Source organism: Dipteris shenzhenensis, chromosome 4, assembly GCF_047967505.1.
Source record: "Dipteris shenzhenensis isolate YYH24624 ecotype China chromosome 4, Dip_SZ_1.0, whole genome shotgun sequence".
Taxonomy (NCBI): Eukaryota; Viridiplantae; Streptophyta; class Polypodiopsida; order Gleicheniales; family Dipteridaceae; genus Dipteris; species Dipteris shenzhenensis.
This window is the reverse complement of record NC_141599.1, coordinates 27193754-27219188: the sequence shown is the minus strand read 5'-3', so window position 1 is coordinate 27219188 and position 25435 is coordinate 27193754. Positions and strand designations below refer to the sequence as shown.

The window sequence follows — 25435 nt, the reverse complement described above, 5'->3', positions numbered from 1 at the left end:
AGAGTTGGTGTCCCCCCTCCACTTTAGAAGGATACTCTTGGCGCCACAGACCCTTCATCCTTACAAGCAGGAATCATCCCTGTCTTGGTTCCTAGTGCTGATGTGGTTGCCCTTGTCCCCTCAGTTGGTTATCCGGAGGGGCTACCACCTGTGGAGAGAGCCAGTGCTGGCCCCCATGTTATTGCTGTGTCTCCGGACCCTCCACCTCAGCAGCCTCCCTCCTCCTCTGCTCCTCTTTCTTCAGCTCTGGATAGAGGCAAGGGATTTTTTGCTTCTACTCCACCATCTGCAAGGATTCTCCGCACACCCGGACCGGATTCTTCACTCAGGAATTCCTTCGCAGTCCTAGCAGATTTGGACCCTCTACTTTTGGGGAGCAGGTTATCAATGTCTTCCCACAGAGATTCCCCTTCAGTAGGTGTGGGAGTGCTTTTCCCAATTGATTTCCCTCTTGATAGGAGGAATTTTTTCCACGAGAGGGTTGTCTCCGCTACCAGATTAGGTACGATTTTTCATCCGACCTCTTCCTCTCATCGATGAGGATTGTCAATTGGAATGTTCAAGGCCTCGGATGTGTGCCGCATCGCTACCATAGGCAACTGATTCGTAACCAACTTCATCTAGGTGTTACTGGGGGACCCATTGATATTCTTATGCTTTAGGAACACAAACTGGATGTCAGAGATTGTGCCAAGTTGGGTAAGATTCTTTCAAGTCATACTTTTTGGTCGCCCACCTTAGGCACCAGGGGAGGTACTTGCATTTCTGTCTCTTCTTCAATGCTCCCCTTGGTGATTGGACATGGAGTCATAGTCCCCTTTAGAGCTCAGTGGATCATTCTTTTAATTGGAGGGCATAAAGTTGGCTTTTTAAACTTGTATGCCCCTAATTTGAGAGGGGATCATGTCCTTCTATGGAAGGAGCTGCTTTCTTGGTCCCCCATTGCGAGACTTGGATTATTGGAGGAGATTTCAAAATGGTTGAGATGCCCGCAGACAAAAGAGGGGGTAGGGAAGGTAGGCATTCATTCCCTAGAGAGAGCAGCCTGGGATGCCTTCCTGTTTCAGTTCAGTGGAAGAGATGTTTGGTATGATGATGCTTTTCACACTTAGCCACAGTCACTTCTGTTTTCTTGGTCGAATAGGAGGTTGCAGATGTTGATCCATGCACGGATAGACAAATTTTATGTGGATGATTGGGCTCTGGATAGGGGTGGGACAGTATGTGTGTCCACTTTAGACCATTTTCCGGTTGTTTTGATGATTTAAGAGTCTCGGGTGAGAGGCCGCTCTACCAGTATCAGGATTCGAGACGCCTTTTATGCAGAGGAGGGCTTCACAGAGGCATTTGGGTATCTCACATGCAGGGTGGGCAGCTATCCCCTTCATATGTAGCCACTGCCCTCTCTGCTATTAGTGACTTCTATCATTTAGTTGCTCATGTTAGGAGGTGAGATTCTCAGGCGAGAGATTGGTATCCGCCAGCATTTGGCAGCTCTTCAGAGGGAAGAGCAGAAGAGGCCTACATATGCTTGGATTTAAGAGCGCCTTGCTACACAGCAAGGGCTCTTCAACAATCACTATTAGATCAGAGAACAGAGTATGCCTTTCATGCTAGAGAGTCATTTGGACTCAGATTGGTGGTAGGATCAACAAGTAGTTCTTCTCTACTATTGGCCCCAAATATAGTAAGGAGAGCATTTCACAGCTTGTTTACTCATACGGGGTCCTACAGACACATCTAGATGCCGTCTTGTAGGTAGCTACAAATTTTTTATGCCTCCCTTCTCACAACAGATCCTGACACACATGCCAGAGATGATGCTAGGGTTACTATGTGGCAGCACTTACCTAGGTTGGTGATAGGAGATATGAGAGTTTCATTGGATGCACCCTTCGCCAACATAGAGTTCAAGACTGCTCTTTCTGCCATCTCCTTTAAAAATATCAAAAAAATTGCTTGTTTTTATGTTCTCATCTGTGCTTTGAAGATTGGGTTTTTTTGCTGGCATCTCAGAGAAAGAGGCACCGCCATGCTTGTCTTCCCCAAACTCCAGGTTGTTGAAGTCCCCTCCAACAATCCAGGAGTCTACATCTGGAAGACACTCTGATAGCCTCCTCCAAAAGGCCGGGCGGTGCTATCTGCATGCTGGGGCATACATGTTCAGGATCCCGATCTTGGACTCTTCCGTCCTAACTCCCATCCAAACTTCCCCTCACCCTATTCGTAGACCTCTGGTCCAAAATGCTTACTAAGTCAACAGGATGTTCGAAATAAATTTTTGTTGGAGTTTCATAGGTGGAGAATGCCTCCTTTTAAGGTGTTGACTACTAGATCTTTGTGGTTGTCTGAATGGGCATTTAAAGATGATTTTAAGCCTTTGTTGATAGCAGCTAGACAAGTTAAAGGTCTGTGTGTTAAGGGCTTAGTAGCTGTTGGGATCCGAGCGGTGGCCCGATGATGGTAGGTGGTTGGATGGTGATTTGCTAGAAAGGATGTTCAGCTTGACAACTGGCCAGGCTAGAATTATGCAGATCTTATTGGCTAATATTCGAGATGATTGGCCGATGAATGTAGTTCTAAATGACAAAGGGGATCTGGAAGGCTTTGTGAGTGCAACAGGTAAAGCACTTCACAAGTGCCCTTTGAAAGATTTGGTGGTCCCTCAAGGGCCATGGGTTGCTTTAATGGCATGCAAAAATTAGGTTGATAAGGCCCCAAGGGATAGTTGTGGTGTGTGGCAGAGAAGGCTAAGAAAGGTGTGGACTGCTATGCCGTTTGATAAGTATAATGTATTGCTTTGGAAGGTCCTAGTTGGGAAGCTATCAGTTAGAACAAGGATTTCAAAATAGAATCCTAGACTTACTCTCTATATCTTTTGTAATGTCTGTCAAGAGACACACTTTCATCTTCTTTGGGAATGTGTTGTAGTTATGCCTATTTGGAGGAGAACTAATGAGGTGGTTTAATCAAATGCAGATTGCCCTTCCACTACGGTGCAATTGGCTCTACTTGGAGACAAGGGATGTTTGAATGATGCTTTATTTGAGGTTCGGCAGGTGTTGAGAGCAGTAGTTACACAGTGTATATGCAAATGCCGCAACAATTTGATCTTCAAGAAGAGTGGTAAGGTGGAGGTTTGGTATAGGGACCTTGAAGATTCCATAAGAATGGTCTTTCAGAGGGGGGACAGTGAATGTTTTAGGCAAGTTTTCTTGGAAATTGACGACTCTCAGAATAAGTTGTAATGCCTCCTTTGATGAGGCATTCTTATTTTCCCTTTAAGTAATATATACATTTAACTCTTTCAACAAAAAAAAAAGCAACAGAAATGGGCCTACGATCTATTCAAAGCACTATCCTAAATGAATTCCAAGAAATGGATGAGGTGATGCGATATGTATAGCCCTACACTTCAACATTGTCAAATGACTTAACCCATGGGACCCGCTTGATTAAACTCTCAATGAGAAGCACATCCATATAGTCGCGTGATCACAAGCTAGAGGTGTTGGCTTGGATGTTGAATTTAGTACTTATTTCAATTAGGAAGAGCCAACCAAATCAAGAATCAACAACACAAAAAACTCAAGTACTTATTTTGCAACTCTTCTACATGAAGAATCAAGGCTTGGTTCGGCAATTGTGGGTTGAATCTGAAGTCATTCGTATCAGAAGGTGTTGGTTATCTATCATTATAATTTATACAGTCGCTAAAGCACAACAAGATGACTCCTAAGCTCAAGTAGTTCTCCCCTTTGTTCATATACCTAGATGAATCCAGGAACGGAATATTCCCAAACTCATCCTCTAAAAACACAACATAGTGCAGTTTCAATCTCACGATAGTCACTCATAAGATTGAAAACCATAAACTCCATCACGCATAGCAGGGACTAGCTACTATGACATCCCCACTGACGTCATCAGTGCCCAACACTGGGTGTAGACCATAGTATAAAAGTATGCTCTCACACATACAAATCCACACACCCACACATACTTGAGCATCCATTTATACAAAGTCTTTGTACTGAGTTTCTGTCGGCACTCCGGAGGTGAAGGGCAAACTCAGCCATTACGAAGGCTAGCACTAAAGGAGAAGGCTAATCAAAAAGTAGTCCAAATCTCTTCATTCAAGCTACAACTGCTTGTGAAGTCTAAATGATTTCATTTTAGTCTCTCCCCTTTGTTCATCTATACTCTTATTTTTCATGTTGATTAGCACACGTATTGTACTCATATGGTTAAGCAATTCTCTCTTGAGTTCCCCTGTGGTCTTACCTCTTAGAAAGGATGATTCGTGTAAAATGTGTGTTTACTTATCACGCTTTGAACAGAATTGAAAATTAAAAATTTCAAGCATGTTGAACTGTTTGGAAGTAGCTTAAATTTTCAGCAAGATCGACCTTAAGAGTGGCTACCACCAGGTAAGAATATCTCTTTGAGATATTCATAGAACCACCTTTAGAACTCACGGGTTGTATGTCAATGACATCATGGTCTTTTAGCAAATTAAAGGAAGAGCACAAAGAGCAGGCACATGGAAAGGGTTCTCGCTGGGATTAAACTGTAAATTCATGCAATGAAGAGCAGAATTTCCGAAGCAGAGATCAGATTTTTTGGTCACATCATCTCAATAAGGACATGTCAAGATGTTTCCAAAGAAACTAAAGGTGATTTCACGGTGGCTAAATCTTAAGCCTTCACATGATGTCAGATCATTCTATTTGAGATGACTACTTATGGATGTATCATCACGAGGGATTTGTAAAAAAACCGTAAATCCTGCTTATCCACAATAGCTTTTGAGCAGCTTTGTTTCACAATTTGAAAACAAAGCCGACAAAGTGAAGCTAGCAACAAGACCCTCCTAACTAACCCCCTCTAAAGAGAGTACTATAATACTGCATGTGGGCTACATCCTCACCTCTGACCGGCTCCCAAGGGAAATGCAGTAGATTGATGCGGAGAATGGGGTGCTGACCCCTCTGGTTGTAGTGGCCATTTCTGGCTGCCATGTGATAAAAAACTGGTATGGATGGTAAGGCTTCAGTGATCCATCTAGAATCTCCCAACTCCAGTATCCTGTCTGGTATTGGCGGCCATTGCAGGCTACCATCTGGGAAAATTCGGTATGGATGGGACTCACGTGTTTTTTTAAAATCCTAATTCCAGTGTCCCTTTGCAGTGTCGACTGATGCATGATGCTCCTAATGACGACAGCGATTTGGTGACTTCACTTTTACTGGAATCCTTGGACACCCCTATCGTGGCATGTACTGCCCTATGCTGATCTCTTATTGTCTCCCTCAATAATAAGGCTCTCTTATTGTCTCCCTCAATTAAGGCTCACAAAATGGGAAAAGAAAGTTTGGTTCTTTTAGAAGATTTAGCTAATAAGTATCCCCCCCTCCCAAATCCCCCCAAAAAACACACGGAAAATCACACTAAAAGAGGTCCAAAGTCCAGCGAGGTGGTCGTTATTAGTTAAAGTTTCTCCTTGCTTCTCCAACTATTTTTTCCTTGTACATTTGGAGATTTTAGTGAATTTACCTTCTAAGGATACAATATGTTAACGCACTAGGGAAATCGGCCCTCGCCCGAATTTGTGATTATCGATGTTTGGACATTCAAACTTTGCAACGGAGGGACACTTGGATCGAAAGACAAGTTAGGAGTACCTTTAGCAGGCCATTGTCACCGCCGCAGGCCAGCCACCCTTGCTGAGAGTTCCAAGCGAGGCTCCTTAATCGGACGCCACTAGGCATGGTGATCTTCTTGTTCAGGTAGACGAACATTGAAGGACACGAAAGCACAGACAATTTGTTAAGGGAATGTGAGGGAAAGCTCGACTCCGTTGAATTGCTACAAGGCCTTCATGGCAGGGGTAGAGTGGTGGATCATCCTATCTCCCAAAATCGCCATAGCTGGTAATTGCCAAGGTTGGTTTGGCAAGCTTCAGAAATTTTCACGCTCAGCAAGAAGGGCGAAAGTATAACAGTTGTCAACCCCGAGTCTTGATGCTTGATAATTTTAATTTTATGTATTAGTTTTCGTTATGACCCTCTCGTTATCATCAAGGAACTCCTTTTAGCCTAATTTATGTCGTCATCTTGTTATTGGTGTCGATGGAATGGGTTCATCATGTAGCACTTGGAGGAGTTGACCCGGCCTTCATGGCCCCAACACATATCTTTTGTGTCAGTGGGAGGGAGGGGGACTCGAGGGCGCACTCGGGAATGGGAGAGGTCTTAGACCACTCACCCACCCATGTAATTGCAGGATGGGATGTGGTGGTTCACACCACACGGCGAACATCAGGTTGCTAATTTATGTCATCACAATGTGATTGGTGGAGGAGATGGAATGGGACAATCATGTAGCAGTTGGAGGAGTTGGTCATGGAGTGGGCAACTTCATGGGCCGACACAATTCTTTTGTGCAACTGTTCAGTCCGCCCCTCCTATTGGGCCAACTAGGACGATAGCCATTCACACCACTTTTTAGAGGATGCCCAGTGGTTGGGTGGTGTAAAACCTAGTGTGCGAGTACTTTGAAAACGAGTTTTACGGTAGGCAACCTAGAGAGAAGTTTTCTTTTTGTGAGCCCTCATGAAACCACTTGTCACAATTATAGACATTGATTTCATAAAGATCTAATGGTGCAAATAATATTTGGCTTTGAAAAAGCGGTTTGCTTTAAATTGAGATTGTTGTGTGTTGATAAGTTCCAACAGTCGCTATCCTTCTCCCCTGCTTCCCTCCGCTGCCAAATTGGAGCGCTCACCGATTCTAACCTCCAAGAGTGCATAACCCACAGTCTAACAATTCAAATAGTCAGGTGGGAAGAGTGAGGAAATTGTAGGCCATGAACTGTAGGTTCTCGAGCCAAAATCCCATGTCTCGACACACATGCCCTATGATACTCATGAATTCATGGGCGAAATGTTTTTAACGGAGTCTGAGCCAATCTAGCCATAGAGGTATGGTAACACATCAGGATTTTCCAAAAGCATTCTATTCAATTGCACGAGCAGGGAGAGTAGCCCGAGCATGCCAAATCATTCTCAACAAATTCTCCACACCGCTTGTGGAGCCAGAGCTTATAGGGCTTCATACCCTACGCAGTGCTGCACAACTGTTAGATTCACACAAAGAGATGTTCTCACAGTCTCAAGGGGATCATGTGATATTGTTTGGAAGCTCCTAAAAAATTAATATGCCTTTGATTCCGTAGTCCAATTCGCTCCTTTCGCGAATCATCCCACTTTCTGTTCACTATTAAAATGAGGGTAAATTAGCTTGTAAATCCATTTGTTGTTGCAAGAATTGGACAAAGATCACAAGAGGCAAGTTTGCTCGAGGATAGAATTTAGCAAAACTAGAAGCTGCAAGTTGGTAGACAGATTTGATTTTTCATCTACTGAATGGATTCTATCTCCTTTGCCATGTCTCGCATTAGAGCTATATGCTCATGTCATCTTCATCTTTAAATACCAATTTCTTTCTTGTTGTGGTTTCTGTCCTTTCCCATCTCTGACTCCTTTGGCTTTTTTGTGTAATTATTGGTTGTCCACCTCTTCTCCTGCTTGGCATTTAACATGTTTCAAGGAAGCTAGATCCTTTCCCTTGAGCAATTTTGAGTATTTTGATTCCGTTGTGTTGCTATAGATTGACAAGAGTGCAGACCAAGCTTGTAGCCATCAATTATTGTTGGAGGAAAAATGAACGAATTTGGTGATGGGTAATTTGACATGAGAAGCTTCGTGATAACCACTTGGAGAAGATGGAACAATTGGAGAAAGAAGTGCTAAACACTCCAATACAACTAGACATCACCCAGCCTCTCACCTTCTTGGTCCTGAGCAACACCTACCATCACCTGCTTTCAATTATTGTGATGATGTGATTATAGAAGTGATGGACTCCCCTCGGTTCATGCCTCCTCTCGAGGAGCCTCCGTTGTTGAATCCGGTCATCAAAATCTTCAGCTAGGATGCGCTTAATAAGTATAAGGTCTTCTCATAAGGTAATAGTTTATTCATAGGCTAAGTAGCAGATCATTTCCATGTGTGTGAGACACACATACCGTTAGCTTTTGATGGAAAGCATACTGGAAGAAGAAAGGCCATTGCCTATGTTGTATGTCCATGCTTTTTGGCACGATTTTAACGATCGACGGGGCTCAAACTTAGATAAACATTGTAATGGCAAGATGAGATTATGGAAGAGGTACACCAATATTGAGATATAGATGTTGTCGTCTTCTTCTTCCCCCCATCCCTTATTCAACACTCATCAACAGTAGTAACATGTTCTTGAATTCTTCTCATCCTTGCAATTGCAACTATCTAATTCCTATTCCCATGTCAAGCTGCCTCAATCGCCATAATTTTTGCCAAATCTAACCACGTTGCCTTGCAGACCAGGCCTATTCCAAGAATTTTATGACCTAACATGAGGGTATTTTGATGCAAGATGCAAAGGATATGGCTTGTCCTTTGATTTTGACTATACCAGATAGGGACTGCCTCCATCATAGCAAAAATACTTTTGCACATGATGCTTTTTGCCAAACCTACCCACGATTTCGACTATACCAGATAGGGACTGCCTCCATCATAGCACATGGACTTTTGCACATGATGCTTTTTGCCAAACCTACCCACGCTACCACTTAAAAGCTCATCCACATTCTCTTCACACCCTAAGCAAGATGAATTATTACCTCCTCTGTGATGACTTCTAGCTACTTTTTTCAACCCCTAAAGACGTCTATCATTCATACGTGCTTTTCTTTGAGCTCAATGTGACTCCATTATCCAATGGTTCAACTGAACCATCCAAGTCAAGTACAAAGATACCCATGAATCAGTTACTTCATGAGATTGAGCACGGAAGGACTTCTCTTAAATACCAAGATGCTCTACAACATCACAATAGCAAACTTGCATCTATTGTTTTCCCAGAGAGTGAACTTCAAACATAATCGACAATCTCTCATTGATGGAGCTACATTTTGCAAGTCCTCTCTCAAATTTGAATTTTAGCATTGTTCAAGGATGATGGATAATGTGTTTTAATATGCCTTTTGTTTTGAATGTATTTTACATGTTTGCAGAAAGCAAAAGAGATCTACGTGACTATATATTGATTTTGCATGTTACAAAACGAACATGACTATTGAGATTCAGGTAATATGTCAATGTCTTATCCATTCATGAGACTTAATCGTGGTGCTACTTGATGCTAATATTCCCAATATTCTCAATCTTGATGCACAAGGAAGGGGCCATTCCCTCGGATTATAATTTTTTGGGAAAGGAAGTGTGTCGCCTCCCCACCCACACTATGTGTGGTTATAAATTTTTTATATGTGTGGTTATAATAATTATATATGTGTGTATATATATCATGATCCATGTATGCAATATTTATAGTCTCAACCCATGATTGAACAAGAAGTGGTATGCTTTGCATGGGGGATTGCCATTTTTAGAGCCTAAACCCTTGAGCTTTGAGCTTGACGTGTGCATATACCAACATATGCACCATATATTTACAACAAAAAGCCCTCATCACCCATGAACTCGGATCATACAAGAACTCGCCAAGATGCCTTTGCTGAAGGAGTCGTGGTGGTTGTTGCAGCGAAGGAGCACTGTTGGTTGTGGTCACACGCTGTAGAGGTAGAGTTTGCTGCACGGAGCAGCTGTTGAAGATATGCAGCTTGCAAGTTGGAGGCCATTGCAGCTGCTCTAACTGAGGCTAGGCACTTGAATCCTATGGAGATCTTGCTGAAGTCGGCCAAGTAGCTGCCTAGGAGCTCAAGGAGAGCTTGTCTATCCCTCAATGGAGACCTTCAATAGAGTAGACTATCTCTGAGTCAGGAAGAGCTCTCTCTCTCTCTCCCCCCCCCTCTCTCTCTCTCTCTCTCTCTTTGACAATGAAATCTCTCAAGTAAGAAGAAGAGGATACTCTCTCACACACACAATATCTCTCTCAAAGATACAATGAATCAAATTGAAGAAGATTAGCGGAAACCTTTCAATAATGGATGGAAATCTCTCTCAAATGGACGGGTTCTCTCTATGGAAGTGAAGGGAAGGAACTCACGATCACTCAAGAGAACTTTTAGAATGAAATTATTGAATCCTTCCTTCTCGGGAAGAAGCTTAGGCTAGAGTAATATGTGCCCTAAGGGCTGATTCATATAACCTCTCTTTGAACCAATAAAGACTTTATTTTTTGAATTGATTTCTTTTTTTGTTGCTAGTATTGTTTCCATTGTTTCAAATGCATGTAAGCAAAGTAGGATAGCAAAGACTAAAGCATAATATTACTTTCTTTCCGAATTGCATGTAAGTGAATTGAAAATTGCAAAGACAAAGTCATACACTGCAAAGGATGTGGGAACATATTAACTAGGATCCAGATACAACATCAACATCGTCACATGTGTAATACACTCATGAAACCTAGCTATCACCCAAGGCATAGTACAAAAGTAAACCTAGGTATCTTTGGCCTCACCTAAGGCATACAATGAACTGCATTTCCTTTGACATCATCCATGAGGTCTACCAAGCATACAACAAGGGCTAGGATCCCTGACCTCAGTCTATTGGTACCACGTAGACATTTGGCTAAGGTTTATATTTTGCATGACTTCAGGCACCACCTTCACAAATCTCACCTTAGGGATGAGCACATTCATTTAAGGGTTATTTAAAACCTCTTCAGCTAAAACTTTCCCCCCAAAAAAAACACCCCTTTTTGCACTTATGAGCTAAATGATTCTTTTCTAAAGTTGAACTAAAAAACCCCTCTTGCTATTGTAATCCTATTAAATTTTTCCCAAAAATTGAATTAAAATACCCCTCCTTTTAAATGCACATGGTACACTAAAATTCTATAAGGTGAACCTCCTGAGTCCTTTGCATATCCATCTTGAGTTGTGACCTTTCTAAAAGAACTTTTTTATGCATTGCAAAGGCTAATCTTGTAGGATGATGAAGAAGAAGTGGTAGCAAAAAGAAACATGGTAGCCATTTTGTTTAAAAGAAAGACACCGAGTAAGGAAATAGATTCATTATTGGCACCAAAGATACTAAAGATGATAAAGAATATGGAAAGGATTGAAGAATAACCCCCTTATAAGTAAAGTTGGCCACTAATAGTAGCCATTGCATGGCTATAGCAAATGGGGGTGAAGGCATTTTAGGAATTTCATAGAAGTAGGCATTCAATTGTATTATTGCCAAGGAAGTAATCCTCAAATGTAGGCACAAGCTCTTCCAGTTTGGTTGGAAAATTGAATATGGTGAATGAAGCTCAGGTGTTGGCAACTTTTGTGCATCCACGTGTGAAGATATTCTTAAGTACAATGAGTATGTAGGTTTTGAAGGAGTACTCCTTGATTTCTATACGATTCAAAATACTAACAAAAAATTTACTTTTATTTTTGCCTATGAAGACAACTTTACAAATAGATCCATGTGATGAGCTAAATAATTTCTTAAGGTATTTCAATACTAAGAGGGTCATTGTTTGCTTGGGTGTAGCCATTTGCGGTGAGGTTTAGGGAATTTTTTGTATATAAGTATTTTGCATGACCCATAATTTATGCATTGCTCAATAGAATTCGGCAAACTTTGTCTTCAAGTTGTAGTACACATTCCAAACTTAAAAATGAGACCAAAAAATTATGGAATAACAATTAGGAACAAGACCATTAAAGCATTATAGTGCTATGTTGCATGTGAAGCATGCATCCTGAAGAGTATAGAAAATAGTAATTTATTCAAAAACATCAAAATTTTGTTCTATATATACATGCAATAAATTAATCATTCAAAAGTACACTACATGAGCTTCTCCTCAACCCAAGGACACATCTAAATGAGAACATTAGATATGGGTTAACGGGCCTCCAATGTTGTGCTAAATTGATGCACACCCATTCGAGGGCACGCTCCATAACTTTTTTTTGATTTGTTGAAAAACCAAAACGGATTGAAAATTTGGAATCCAAACTAGTGGGACTACTGCATGGTGGTTTTAAAACATTGATAGTTGATTGATAGTGGTATATAGATTCACCCTAAAATGGAAGAAGTTGAAAATGTGCAATTCGTGCACATGCAGAGATCTTTTAATAAATCCAACACTACTGCATATCTAATATATTCAGTCATTCAAATGTTTTGTCATTGATATCTAACTCCTTGAATTTGGATCCACATGAATCTGTGATTGGTAGGCCTCCAATCGACGACGACGAGTACGAAAGGGCGTACAGGATTGGAGCCAACAAGCCTTGGTTTAGGGAGATGGTGCAAGCATGATATGAAATCGATTGAGAAAAGGTGGCAGAGTGTCATGTGAGTATACTCTAATCCTCATCATTTTCATTTGAGTATCATCATTCTCTTACAATCAATGCTCTTATCTTATTTTGAAACTTGTTTCATTCTTAGGGAGGTAACTTCGACCCATCTAGAGATCCAGACTTGTAGACTAGATCTCAAGTAGAAGAGGAGAGGCTCGCAGGCCTGGAGAAGGGCGAGGGAGCAAGCCTATGCAAAGAGCCTGTAGACAAGCTGGGCAAGGAGGATGAAGAGAGATTGGAGGAGGAGGAGGAGGAGTAGGATAGGACATTTTGTCGTTCTATATTTTGGCACTTTTGTCAATTTGTAGCGTAATACTTTAGCAGATTCGGCACTTTTGCCATTTTGTAGCACAAATCATTTTGTAGACCTCTTTTGTAACATTGTAACATAATTTTGCAGACCTAATTTGTAACATTGTAACATGATTCTAATGGGGGGGAAAATTTATGGGCTTGCAATAAGCCCATCCTGCGCCACAAAAGGTTTTTCATATTCTGTAAAAGCATCAGTATATACTAACGGTTATAGTGTTAGTATATAATGACACTGAGAACACTCAATTACCGATGCCCACACTGATGCATCCGTTGCGACGTGCACACCGAGAGACACTCCAATACTTTTGACTTGTTTTTCAAAAAATGCTTTGTATTTAGCATCGGTAACCATGTCAAAAATTGGCCCATGTCTTGTAGTGTCATTAGCCTTGACTTGGATGTCGGACAATGTACTTTATGACATTTTTAAAGATTGTTAAGTAAAGTAGAATGCATTTCTTGCTACAAAATTTGAATGCATGAATTGGCCTTTACTTAGTCAACATATCTAGCGCAATGCTTTGTGATCAATATAGTGACCTCTCAATGCTCTATGACTTTAAGACACCCCATGAAATCTTCATGAGAGTCTTTATCCATTTTAAAGCCATTTACCCTATATATATAACTAAATGAGACTCAAAGAACGCTTGTAGACTCTTATATAATATTCTATATCTATGGGCCTTCTTGGAGATTTCTAGTACTTTATACCTCCAATATTACTACATCCCACTTCTCATAGATTGGTCCCCAATGCTACTAAATGCTACCATAGAAAATTAGACAATGACTATATGAGATATGCTCTAAAGTTATTATTTGCTTGTTATACTAATTTGCACTCTATAGTTCATCTTATTCTTGAGACTAGCAATTTTTAGCAAAATCAATCATGAGATACTTATGTCCTTAGGGGAGTCACATAGGCATGGCTTGAATTGCCTGTCTTGACAGCAAGCTATAAAATTATGAAGAATGAATTTCGGAATGGATTGAGAAAAAGTGAACTATAAGCTTGTATGACATCAAATGGTCTTATATGCTAATAGACATAAAGCATTTCAAAGCTTCTCTACTTTACTAGTGTACTATGAATTCATTTGATCAGGCAAATTACTCCTCTTTCACAACACACATTGGGAATTTCCCATGAATGCATTTAATGTGGTGCCAGTTGAGTCTCCCTTCAATGCCTCACACAAAGACCTTAGACTATCAAACTTGTTAACCCTTGCAACACATGATGAGGAGAGGATGAGGATTTAAGTGGCCACAATAAATGGGACATTCACTTGGGAGACATGAGCATCTATCTCCATGTAGCAATGTCTAACATGACCACATCTCAAGTCAACATTCAAAGCCTTCCAAGCAGGTCAAAGTCTATGTGTATTTTACAGTAACTCACATTCTTGTCTTTGACATGTCTCTTGACATACCAATGCTGGAAATTCTTAGCCCTTGTGTACTAGATTTTATTTGCTTCATGCTTCAACTCAAGTTATGCGTTGGTGACATCTCAAGTCTACATTCAAAGGTTTCCAAGTAGGTCAAAGTCTATGTGTATTTTGCAGTAGCTCACATTCTTGTCTTTGACATGTCTCTTGACATACCAATGATGGCAATTCTTAGCCCTTGTGTGATAAATTATCTTTGCTTCAGCTTCAACTCAAGATATGCATTGATGAGTTTGTGATTCTACAATCTAGTGTAGTTAGTAAGAACATACTGGTAATAGAGAGTTGAGTAGGAGTGCTATAGGAATTCTACCCAATATCTTGGTCAAGGTCCTCAACAACCATAAATCTTAGGTACATTGAGGGCCATGGGCCAATATTATATAATAATCTCTTCCTAATCTCCTTTGATTCTTTTTTGTACTTGATGTCTATGTTCATAATTTTTTGGCATGGTTAATTTTCAATTATGGTAATGATCCTTGAGAGAAAGTGGTCTGCAAGAGAAAAGCTTGTTAGAGTCTCAACAAATAGGGATATAACATCACACGCATTGCTCATCAAAGGTGCTTTTTATCGTTTCTAATAACATGAAAAGTCTCTAGAAACAATTTATATTGTGCATTGCTTTCCTTCTTCAATTATATCAAACTTTGTGTTTTGGCTATTTTCAGGTAACTGTCTCAACTTAGAAGAGAGCTTTCATGCCACATCTCAATTGATTTGATGCTTTTATACATTATCCCAGTCGATTTCTAAAGGAGATACTTGTTTCTCAAAGGCTAGCCATTCACTACAACAATTCACCCATCTTCTTGGCCATTATTGAGTTAAGAGCAGTTTGATGTTTCTCCCTTGCTACTATTTTCTTTTGCTTAGAGGTCCACCCAATCTATGAGACACACCATCTACCTGGAATGTCACATAAGTAGATTTTGCTTTTGTAACACTCAACACAGTAGTAGAGCATAACATGCTAACAATTGACTGTGTTGTAAGGGAACAAAGTACTTTATCTTTTTCATTTACTAGATCATGCAGAGAATAAAGCGGCCCTTGTTGCCATGATCCGGCACTCTCCTGACAGCCATTTTCATTAATTCCTAGTAAAGGGTAAGCTATCGTGCGATCTTTTCTTAGCCACACTATTTGAATATGCAAATGTGATATGGTGACTTGGTCAGCCCTGCTCTTGCATTTGTACTTTTCTAGTGGAGTTGTTGTTGCCACTTAACCTATAGAGTATCCGTGTTCTTTTTCAAAAAGAGGTGAGAAATGTGGTGCATTCCATATAACAAGTGAGATATATGAGAGAAGAAAGAGAAACACTAGTTTTACATTCCAGTTTCATCCCATTGTGCTCATGTTGGATTCAATATCATTATTTGTTTTCCCAATCTCTTAGTGAATCACAAATCCCAAAATCAAGCTTTTCTTGTAATGTAGCGTCCTTGTCAATTAGATCCTTCAACAGGAAAGGCATGACAAGGAATTTTGAACATAGATTGCATATTGCTTTGTGAGCTTGAAGCACTCTTCTATCATAGAAATGCTTATTGTGGGCCAATGGAGATTTGGGATACCCCCCGATAAAGATAGTTGAATACAGTTTTCCTTTCCTTGTAGTCCAGCTTCACACACGAAGATATGAAGGTGAAAGAAATGTTGTAAATGACTTTGCACTATCGTGGTCTATGGTGTATGGAAGGGGTCAATTCGTAAGGGCCGGCCTAATGAATGTTGAGTGAATGCTATTCATCTTTTTTCACTTTAAAAGATTATGTGATGAATGAGGAGTGAAATTGAACAAGGTTTAGTCCATAAAGATAGCAATCAAAGAAGAGCGATGAGATTCTACATTCTTCCAAATGGAAAAGAAAATTTGATTGAGAAAAGAGGTGATGATTATTGAGAATAGAGTTTTGGGTCATGCTCTATGGTATCTTTATACTTGCAAGCAATAGGCTTTGAATGGAAAAGTTTCCAAGTCAACTATCAATGCACTAATTTGTTGTTAAAATGGTGGCAGAGGTGTTGTTTGGTTAGATAAGTAGTTAGATTGTTGATGGAAGGGCATGTAGGGTCAACGAAGTAGAGAATCTATTTTGGGGTTTTCTTGTTTATGCAAGATTTCCAATGCCAACCCAATGTCTATGTTTGTGATGCATTCTTAAATGTGCTTTGCCAAATATGTGCCCATTCCTCATCACAAACAATGCATTTCTAGGAATGATGACCATAAATCAAAGATGTGAATATCAAGCCATTTTTGGTGCTAGCAAGAGTATCGTACAGACACAGAATTGACCAAGCACTCCATCGTTGTGTTCTGGTGTATGAACAAAAAACAATATTGTAGGAGGTGTCAAAGTGTTTTCGATGGACATTTCTCAGGGGAAATAATAGCAAGGAAGATATTTCAGGTAGGTTTGTGGTGGCATATACTTATAAAAGATGCTCATGAATTTGGACAGGCACCTCTCAGCCTCATTTAGGGAGATTTTTTCTGACTTGGTACCCTCGCCTTCCCCCCCCCAGCGCTCTATGCATAGTCCAGTAGCAAAATATCCCCTACTAGTTTCATAACATTGGTCAGACATTGGGTGGTGGGCAAGATGTGTGTATTCAGTAGCAGTGGGTGGCAGACATCGATCAAGTAGCCCTTTCTAGGTAGAAAAGGGTTGCCAACAAATGCCCCTTCATTTGAACACGGCCTAAGGCTATTTACAAACTGCTAGAAACTACCAACAAGGGCCCATTGTTGGGGCACCTAAAAAAATGGGATGGATGGGTCATGGTAAACTCTTTACACACACACCGCCTGTCCAAGCCTGCACAAAAGATTTGAAGTGCCCATTGGGCATTCGGTGTATAATGGGTTGGCCGCCTACCAAGAAGCTTGGCGTTGCTGGAGTGAGCCTATGGTTGGCTCATTGACCCTGTGCCCATTGCTGGGTAGCCAAGCCTAGCTACTTATGGAAGGACTCTCTCCTAGTACGAAATGGCATCCACGTAGGCAGGAAATCGTGCTCTTCCATTGGTTAGAATGGCCTCCCAACGACTAGCACCATTCAATCTGTAAACATTCTGATGGGTGGAGAGCATATCTATTAAGCTCAGGATTGTCCTCAAGCTCTTTATGGACCGCCAGTTTGCCCAACATTTGCCCATGGTTGGGGCCCCTAGATAAATGGGATGGATGGGTTCTCATGGGTAGACCCTTTACACATACGTGCGCTCAAACATGTATAGAAAATTTGAATAGTCCATTGGGCGTTTGGTGTGTAATGGGCTAGTCACCTATCGAGTAGCTCGGCATTACTGGAGGGACCTTGAAATAGTCTATGATTGGTTGGTTTACCCTGTGTCGATCGTTGGGCTGGCTGCTCTCCCCAGGCATGAAGTGGCATCCACGTAGGAAGGAGCTTGGGCATTCGGTGTGTGAAGGGTTGGCTGCCCGTCGTGGAAACCCCGCTCTGCCATTCGTTAGTAACGAGTGCCATTCGACGTGTAAATAGCCTCAATGCTCACTTCTCCGAGCGATGGTCCCCAATTTTGCATTGTGTTGAGTGCCGTTTTTATGTGAGTCAGGAACACCCAAGAGACAATTCATGGAGAACTCTTTCCCCCCACCTTATGTATTAGGGTCCACCTCAAGTGTGGACTCGATGCTCCATAACTAACCGGAGAGGGGAGAAGATCCGAGGACTCTCTAACGAGAGAGGGGAGAAGATATGAATCCTGATGGTCTCTAATGCGTGGAGCCACGTGATGTATGGCTTCTTGGCTGCATAGCTTTGCCTTCATGGGCACGTTGAGCTTTGTTGCTTCATCAATTGTTCATGCGAGGAATAACATGACCCATCAACTCCTTATGGCGTCAGAGGTGCTCCACGTTCCTGAACTAAGGGAGGACCGAAAACAGGTATTCAAGGAACAAAACATGGAGCTACCGAAGCCACGGCGACGGACGATTTCTCTCTTGATAGTTGCAAGTGAGTGCCAAGATCACACATTTGCACTCAACATATCTTTTACTTCATGGGTTCTTAGGATCTGGGTGCTTTCCTGTTTGATAAAAATCAAACTCGACACCAGGTCAGGAATCCGAAAGGCAATTGAGCGAGTCGTTGGATCAATTGGAACGACAGGACACACAGTCAAATTGTGCTACCTGTTCATCTTTGATACGGGCCTGCGTCAATCTCAAGGCCCTTTCCGAAGGCAGACGGGTACATGGTTACATAATTAGGGCGGGTCTCCAAGACGACCGATATCTAGGAAATCTCCTAGTTGAAATGTATGACAAATGCGGGGCTCTAGAGAATGCACGACTGATATTTTCCAATCTGGAGGCACGAAATGTGTTCTCATGGAATAATATTATTGCAGCACATGTTCATCATGGTCATGACGGTGAAGCCTTGCAACTTTTTGAGCAAATGCAGCTTGCTTCTGTGAAACCGAATGTATTTACTTTAAGCACCGCCCTCGCTGCATGTGCCAACCAGGGAACTCTAGCGCAGGGTAAGTTAGTCCACGTTAGCGTCATTTTCAACGGTTTTGAGTCGGACATTGTTGTGGAGACTGCACTAGTCAATATGTATGGCAAGTGCGGGAGTAGGAGTTATGCAAAAAGGGTGTTTGACAGAATAGCTGAACATAATGTGGTGTCCTGGACTGCCATGATTACAGCATACGCTCAGCAAGGGCAGGGAAAAGAGGCTCTAGAGCTCTTTAGATGCATGCTTGGATCAGATATGACACCAGATGAGTTTTGCTTCGGCGCCATACTTGGCGTGTGTTTCAGCCCAACACACCTAGAACAGGGCAAGTTGATCCATGCTAGCATAATCGACTATGGCTTTGAGTCAGATGTGGTTGTAGGGACTGCCCTTGTCAACATGTATGGCAAATGTGGAACTGTGGAGGATGCTCAGACCGTGTTTGCTAAAGTGCATGAGAAAAATGTAGTTTTGTGGACTTTGTTGATTACTGCTTCTGCCCAACTTGGGCATATTGAGGAGTCTCTTCGATTCTTCAGACAGATGCAGCAGGAAGGGGTGAAGCCTAATAAGGTGACATTCGTTAGTGTTCTTGGTGCATGTACAAGCTTGGCAAATTTAGCAGACGGTAGGGCAATCTATGATAGTATTGTGAATTGTGGGTTTGAGTCAGATGTTGTTGTTGCGAGTGCCATTGTGAATATGTTTGGCGAGTGTGGGTGTCCTGACGATGCCCGCGGAGTGTTCGACAAGATACTTCAGCGGAATGAAATCACTTGGAATGCCATGATTTCAGTGTATGTCCAGCAAGGGGATGGGAAAGAGGCCCTGCAGCTCTTTCACCAAATGGAATTTGAGGGTGTAAGACCAACAGAGGTAACATTTGTCAGCACTCTCGGTGCATGTGCATGCCTTGCATGCTTAGCAGAGGGCAAGTTAATCCATGCAAGCATTGCTGAGAACGGGTTAGAATCGCATGCTGTTGTTGCGAATGCTCTTGTCAGCATGTATGGCAAGTGTGGGTGTCCAGGGGATGCATTGATAATATTTAATAAAATGCCTCAGTGGAATGTGATTTCATGGAATGCTATCATTGCTACCTTTACCCAAAATGGGCATTATGAGGAGGCATTTGAACTTTTTGAACAAATGCAGCAGGAAGGTGTAAAGCCAAATGAAATCACTTTTGTTAGTATTCTCTCTGCCTGCAGCCGCGCGGGGCTGATACTTGAAGGCCTGCACTACTTTGATTCTTTAATTAAAGATCGTGATATGGAACCAACAATGGCACATTACGGATGCATGATTGATCTTTTAGGGAGAGCTGGACAGTTGGCAATGGCAGAAGATCTTATCAACAAAATGCCACTACCGCCTGATGCTGTGGCGTGGAGGAGCTTTCTTAGTGCATGTACAATCCACAGTGATTTGGAACGGGGAGAACGTGCTGCAGAACTTGTCATTGAAATGGATCCCAAAGATGCGCCACCTTATGTACTGCTGTCGAACCTATGTGCAGCAGATGAGAGTTGGGATAATGCAGCAGAAGTGGAAAAAGGAAATGGTGAAAAGGAAATGGTGAAAGGGGGTGTGAAGAATCAGTTGACGTGCCAGCATGCTGGAGGATAATTGTCAACTCTCAGTTAATGCAGGTGGAGCAGCCAGAGCAATACCTCAAGGAGGAGAGGAAGATGAACAGAAGTAAAATCAGGAAATGATGAAAGGCAGAAGAGAATGACAGGCCACAATTGCAGAAGCAGATTAATGCCTGCGTGGCAAACCCCAGCTTCGGACAGGGATATGGTACATTGACATTGTAAATACTGCATATAATTACTTAACGAATGTAGGCAGCAAAGAAGCTGCGACAGAGACACAACAGATCATCCTGCCAAATACCCCACACACCAAACCGACATTTTTTTTTTTTTTTTCCAGAGGGCGGGGCGTGGGGTGGGAGTGAACTTCTTTGTATGACCAAAATACATAGAATCTGGATAAACTCTTGTGAAAACCTCACATAAAATCATGCGGAAAAGAAATGGGCTGTTCTATCTACCCTGTGTGAAGCATTTAAGAGTTGCATTAAAGGCCCTTAGTAATGTCTTGAGAAGCATAGTTAAGACAATTTGTCTTTGCTTTACACAAGATGTAAGATGCATTTCAAGATTGGTTTGTTTTTTCATAAATTTTCAATAATTATATGAGGTTGAACAAGAATACACTTGTGGTGGTAATGAAACTATGCAGGGTAAGAGGATTTAAGTTGTGAGTGATGGGTTCAAGAAGCATATGCAATAATTTCCTTAGGAAAAATCCTGGCCATAAGAGAAGGGTATGAAGGTGGATTAAGGAGGTTGAGTAGGAATTCAAGCGGCGTGGTATTTAGCAAGTAGAAATTTTCTTAGAGTTCTATGTGAGAATGGGCTCATCTTTGATATGTTAGATGAAAAGAATGCTTGCCACCTTCTTCATTGCTAGCTTGCATCATGACTATGTCTACTTGTATCCTTGGAGATTTGTTAGAAGCACAACACAAATATTGTAGTTTATACTTGCATTCAAGAACACTTGGAACAAAGGATTCTAAGAGGTCTATCTTAAATTAAGATATCTCACTCTCTCACTTCTTTGCTCTACCTACATGAGCACTCACAAGCTCTCATCGAAAGATTTTTCTCTAGCAATCTTCCTTGTTTTAACACTAAACACATCCACAAAGGATCGCAAACATACTCGTTCTCTACAATAAGATTACTTCAAGGATCTTTCACATGCATACAAGCACTCAATTGTAAGACCACAAAACTACAATGTACATAATACAATCTTCATCATTCTATTCACATGAGGAGATTGTTTCAGTGCGTGCTCTGACGTGGAACAAGAGCGTCTCACTTAAGGCTTTCCTCATCCAATTCTCTCGCATAATGAATTTATTGGATTACAAAAGACCAAGAGAATCTATTCTACCTATTACCACGGACAAAAAAAACAAGGATGGGTACTTGACACATGGTAGCTTAGAGGAGAAGAGCTTTCTTTTATGCACTCATGAACTACCACAAGATCTTGAACTACCACCCTCAGACTTTTAGAATACCATGAGCTCTTGGACTATCACTCGTGGGCTAACACCCTTGAGCTACCACAAGCTCTTGGACTACCACCCTTAGACTCTTAGACTACCATGGGATCTTGGACTATGCACATGCCACCCTTGGACCATTGGACTATCACAACCTCTTGGATTACCACTCTTATACTCTTGGGATATTATAGACTCATGAACTACCACAAGATCTTTGACTACCACACACATACACATATGCATATGAGTACACAACACACATACACATATATATAGATACACACACAAAAAAACACATGCACGGGCATGGCCATGGTAAGAGTTTGTAGGACCTACTAAGGGCAGGCCATGCAAACTCATTAGTGATAAAGGGAATATGAAGGCGGGGATGTCTTTTCTTCCACCTACCCTAAGAGTTAAGTCTCCCCCCTTACATGCATTAATATTACCCCATACTCTCAAATGATTACCCTTTAAACAATAATCAAGTCACATAGATTTCTTACAGAAATGGCACTATTGTGTATTACATTTTGTAAAACTTTCCACGAAACCAACTTGGCTTGAGAAATAGCTTCTTCTAAACTATTTTCCTGCACTATAAGGTCGTGTTTATGTAGCTGGTTGACCTCTTCATCTAATATCTTTAGCTACTCTTCGTTTTAATTTTTGAATAGCCTCTTCATTCAATAACTTCTACTTGCTTTTTTTCAACCCATACTAGTTCCTTTTTAGCTCTCATGGGGTTTCTTACCAAAATGGGCGGCTCTCGATATCTCTTACATTTCTTCACAAATTTTGCAAGCAATTTGGGTGACACAACTATTAATATTGGAGCTCCAGCTCAAAGCAGTAGAAGTGTCGCAATTTTAAATAGAGTCAAATGGTAAGGCGAGGCTCCCTTGAAAAGTGGACGAGGTGCTTAGGAAAATGACATCATCTTGTTTTCTCAATAGAATCAAAGTAAAATTTTCATCTTCTACTCTTAAGATACGCTTGTATAGATTGCTTTTCTCACAAAAGCCATTTCCATATTATCACCAGATCAACAATAAGTGCACAGCAAATTTTTTCTAAGTTTATTGATCTATCTAATTCTACATAAATGACAAAAATAAAATTTTTAATAAATAATAATGCAACTTCAAAAGCAATTAAAATATATATTTGACACATATCTTCCAAACCATTTGATACATGATAATAACAAAGGCGACTTTGAGCACTTGCTGTGTCCCCTATTATGAAACCTAGTTTGAAGCTGCTCATAAAGCCGTTGTTGTTGATCTCTTACTAATCATTGGGAAGTTATTCCACCAATGCAATCAAGTTCAATGTTCTCAGTTGGTAAATAAGAAATATTTTATCTATCATTGTCGTGGAAATACATCCATACTCTTAATTCTAGGGAAAATTTGTGGGTAGGATAATGCATGCCCATGTGAAATTTTGAAAACATACACAAAAGAGATGCAACAAAAGACACAACTACTAACTATAGTTGTGAACAAAATCTCACCAAACTCCCTTCCAAAAAACTTCACAAATATATATGCAAAAATAGTGCATGTTGATGTCCTCCTTCTACTCTACAAAAGCTAGTACTCATCAACATCAAATTAGTTCGTAAGCTCATCACACAGAAGACATTTGACAATAAATTCCAAAATATGTTGTACTCTTTTTGATATAGTCCATGAAAGCTCGAGGTTAATTAGTTCCATCAAGCACGTGGATCATATTATTGCCAATATAGGGGAACCCACTTTACACTAGTGATAAAGATGAATTGGACCTCTCCTTATCCGCTCGCCACCATAAGGACTCCAAGAATGCATTCTTTCATTGACCATTTCTTTTCAAATACCCTCAAAGCCATGGATGTGACAATGAAGGGGCCATGAATCTCAATACATCCACCCATTCAAAAGAAAGACATTTGAAAAGAAGCCTCAAAGATCGTTGGAAAGTTGTCAGGAATTGCCCTTGTTAGTCATGTCTTAAATGTCTTGGAAGGTTCGTGTCAATCTATTTTTCACTGCTTTTGAAGGTGCATTCTTCTTTACAAACAAAATTACTTCTGTGGATTCTATAGGATGAAATAAACCAAGTTAAGGAGCAAATTTGCAACACACTAGTTGTTGATATAGCCCTTGTAGATAATGTATATCTAATGTTTAGAAACCTATCATTAAGACACAAAAAAACATGCTTGAATTGTCAATCATGACAATGGGATTGCACACTAGAATACAGTCTTGTGATTGTCTTGGCATGATTCCTACCTTCATGTAGCAATTGCAATATAACCACCATTGCAATATGTGATGAGTCCCATGCTTATGTTGTGGACATGCTCAATAATGTAGAGGACCATATTAAGAAATTAGGGCATATGCTATCAGAAATTAGGGCTCAAAAATTTTAGTTTTGGATTTAACTAGATGAGACGTCGAGAGAATTGTGGGAAACCATTTTAGTAGCTAGCTAAGTGTAGCTACCACTTGCATAGGAGCTCCACCAATTGATTCTAGTCAATAGAAGGAAATATTTTGTGGATTTAGTCCAACATCATGTTGTGTCTATGAAGTATAATACTCCAATTAAGGAGATGATTTTGTTGACAATAGTTTCGTAAGGATAGGTATTCTCTAGTATGATACATGTCCTATTAAATATCTATGGAAGATGAAGTATCATGTTGCTTCCATGAAGTACAATCCTCCAATTAAGGCGTCTGACAATAGTTTCACAAGGATAGGTATTCTCTAGTATAATGCATGTTTTGTTAGAAATTATGGAAGATGAATGGAAGTGCATGCAGGCAAGTTTGCACATGTACTGAGCTGAGATCCTCAAGCCAAACAATCCAAGGTGAGTCTTTTTACACATCTTAACTCATATGTTTAGCCAAGAAAATATGGAAGTAGAGGTTGATGAATAGGAATGCTTCAAGGTAATCTTACTTGGTGAATCACACCTCTTGAGCATTAAAAAGGGTATTTCTTGAAACCTTCTCTTGCAATTTTTCATGCCAATTTTTTTAAAACAAGAATGAAATAAAGAAAGATGGGATACTTGTATGCTTGTGATATGAACAAAAATAGCTTTTTGCTACATTGCAACCTAGTGTAGTATTTCTATATGTTACATTTGCAAATCAATAGGGCAATATAGTCAAATCACATGACTAATTAAGCCCAAACAACAACAATAAGACCAAACCTGAGTTCATTTGTTTCACTATGCAACATGATGCTGAACATGAGTCCATTTGTCTCACCATGCAACAAGATATGATAGACAAAATTTCCAAATGGGTTTGAGAAAAAAAAAGCATTAAACTCAAGTTAATCCCATTACTAGGATATAATCATGGGAACTATGACTTTAAATTTATAATTGAATCTCAAAAATCAATATTTCAATCAATAATTGAATCCCAAAAGTTAATATTTCAATCAAAAGTGAATATGTCAATATATTAAATATCTTCTTTAGCAACATCATCCATAAAAAGAGACCTCACATGTTTGTCTCTTACAAAGGGAAATCAAAACAATTATCTCGGGCCAATATAAAGTTTTCCACATCTATAACATAACATTCACAATAATCATAGGCAAAAAACTCAAAAAAAACTAAGAACGGAATACAAAAACATTGAA

The 25435-nt window shown here is 40.5% G+C and overlaps 2 protein-coding genes across 2 annotated transcripts in view; one reads left to right on the top strand and one right to left on the bottom strand.

Moving 5' to 3' along the window:
- LOC147902665 (uncharacterized) overlaps positions 1 to 6012 on the bottom strand; it is a 300605-nt gene extending 294593 nt beyond the window's left edge. The window contains exon 1 of the mRNA XM_087373911.1: positions 5685 to 6012. Coding sequence (XP_087230037.1) covers positions 5685 to 5801 — 117 coding nt within the window. The 5' untranslated portion in view covers positions 5802 to 6012. The remainder of the gene's footprint in view (positions 1 to 5684) is intronic.
- An 11981-nt stretch (positions 6013 to 17993) lies between these two features.
- Positions 17994 to 20641, top strand: LOC147902664 (pentatricopeptide repeat-containing protein At5g27110-like). The gene is made up of 2 exons (XM_087373489.1): positions 17994 to 18166; positions 18270 to 20641. The coding sequence occupies exons 1-2, from the start codon at positions 18028 to 18030 to the stop codon at positions 20303 to 20305; spliced, it is 2175 nt and encodes a 724-aa protein (XP_087229615.1). The 5' UTR covers positions 17994 to 18027; the 3' UTR covers positions 20306 to 20641.
- Positions 20642 to 25435: the final 4794 nt, after the last annotated feature.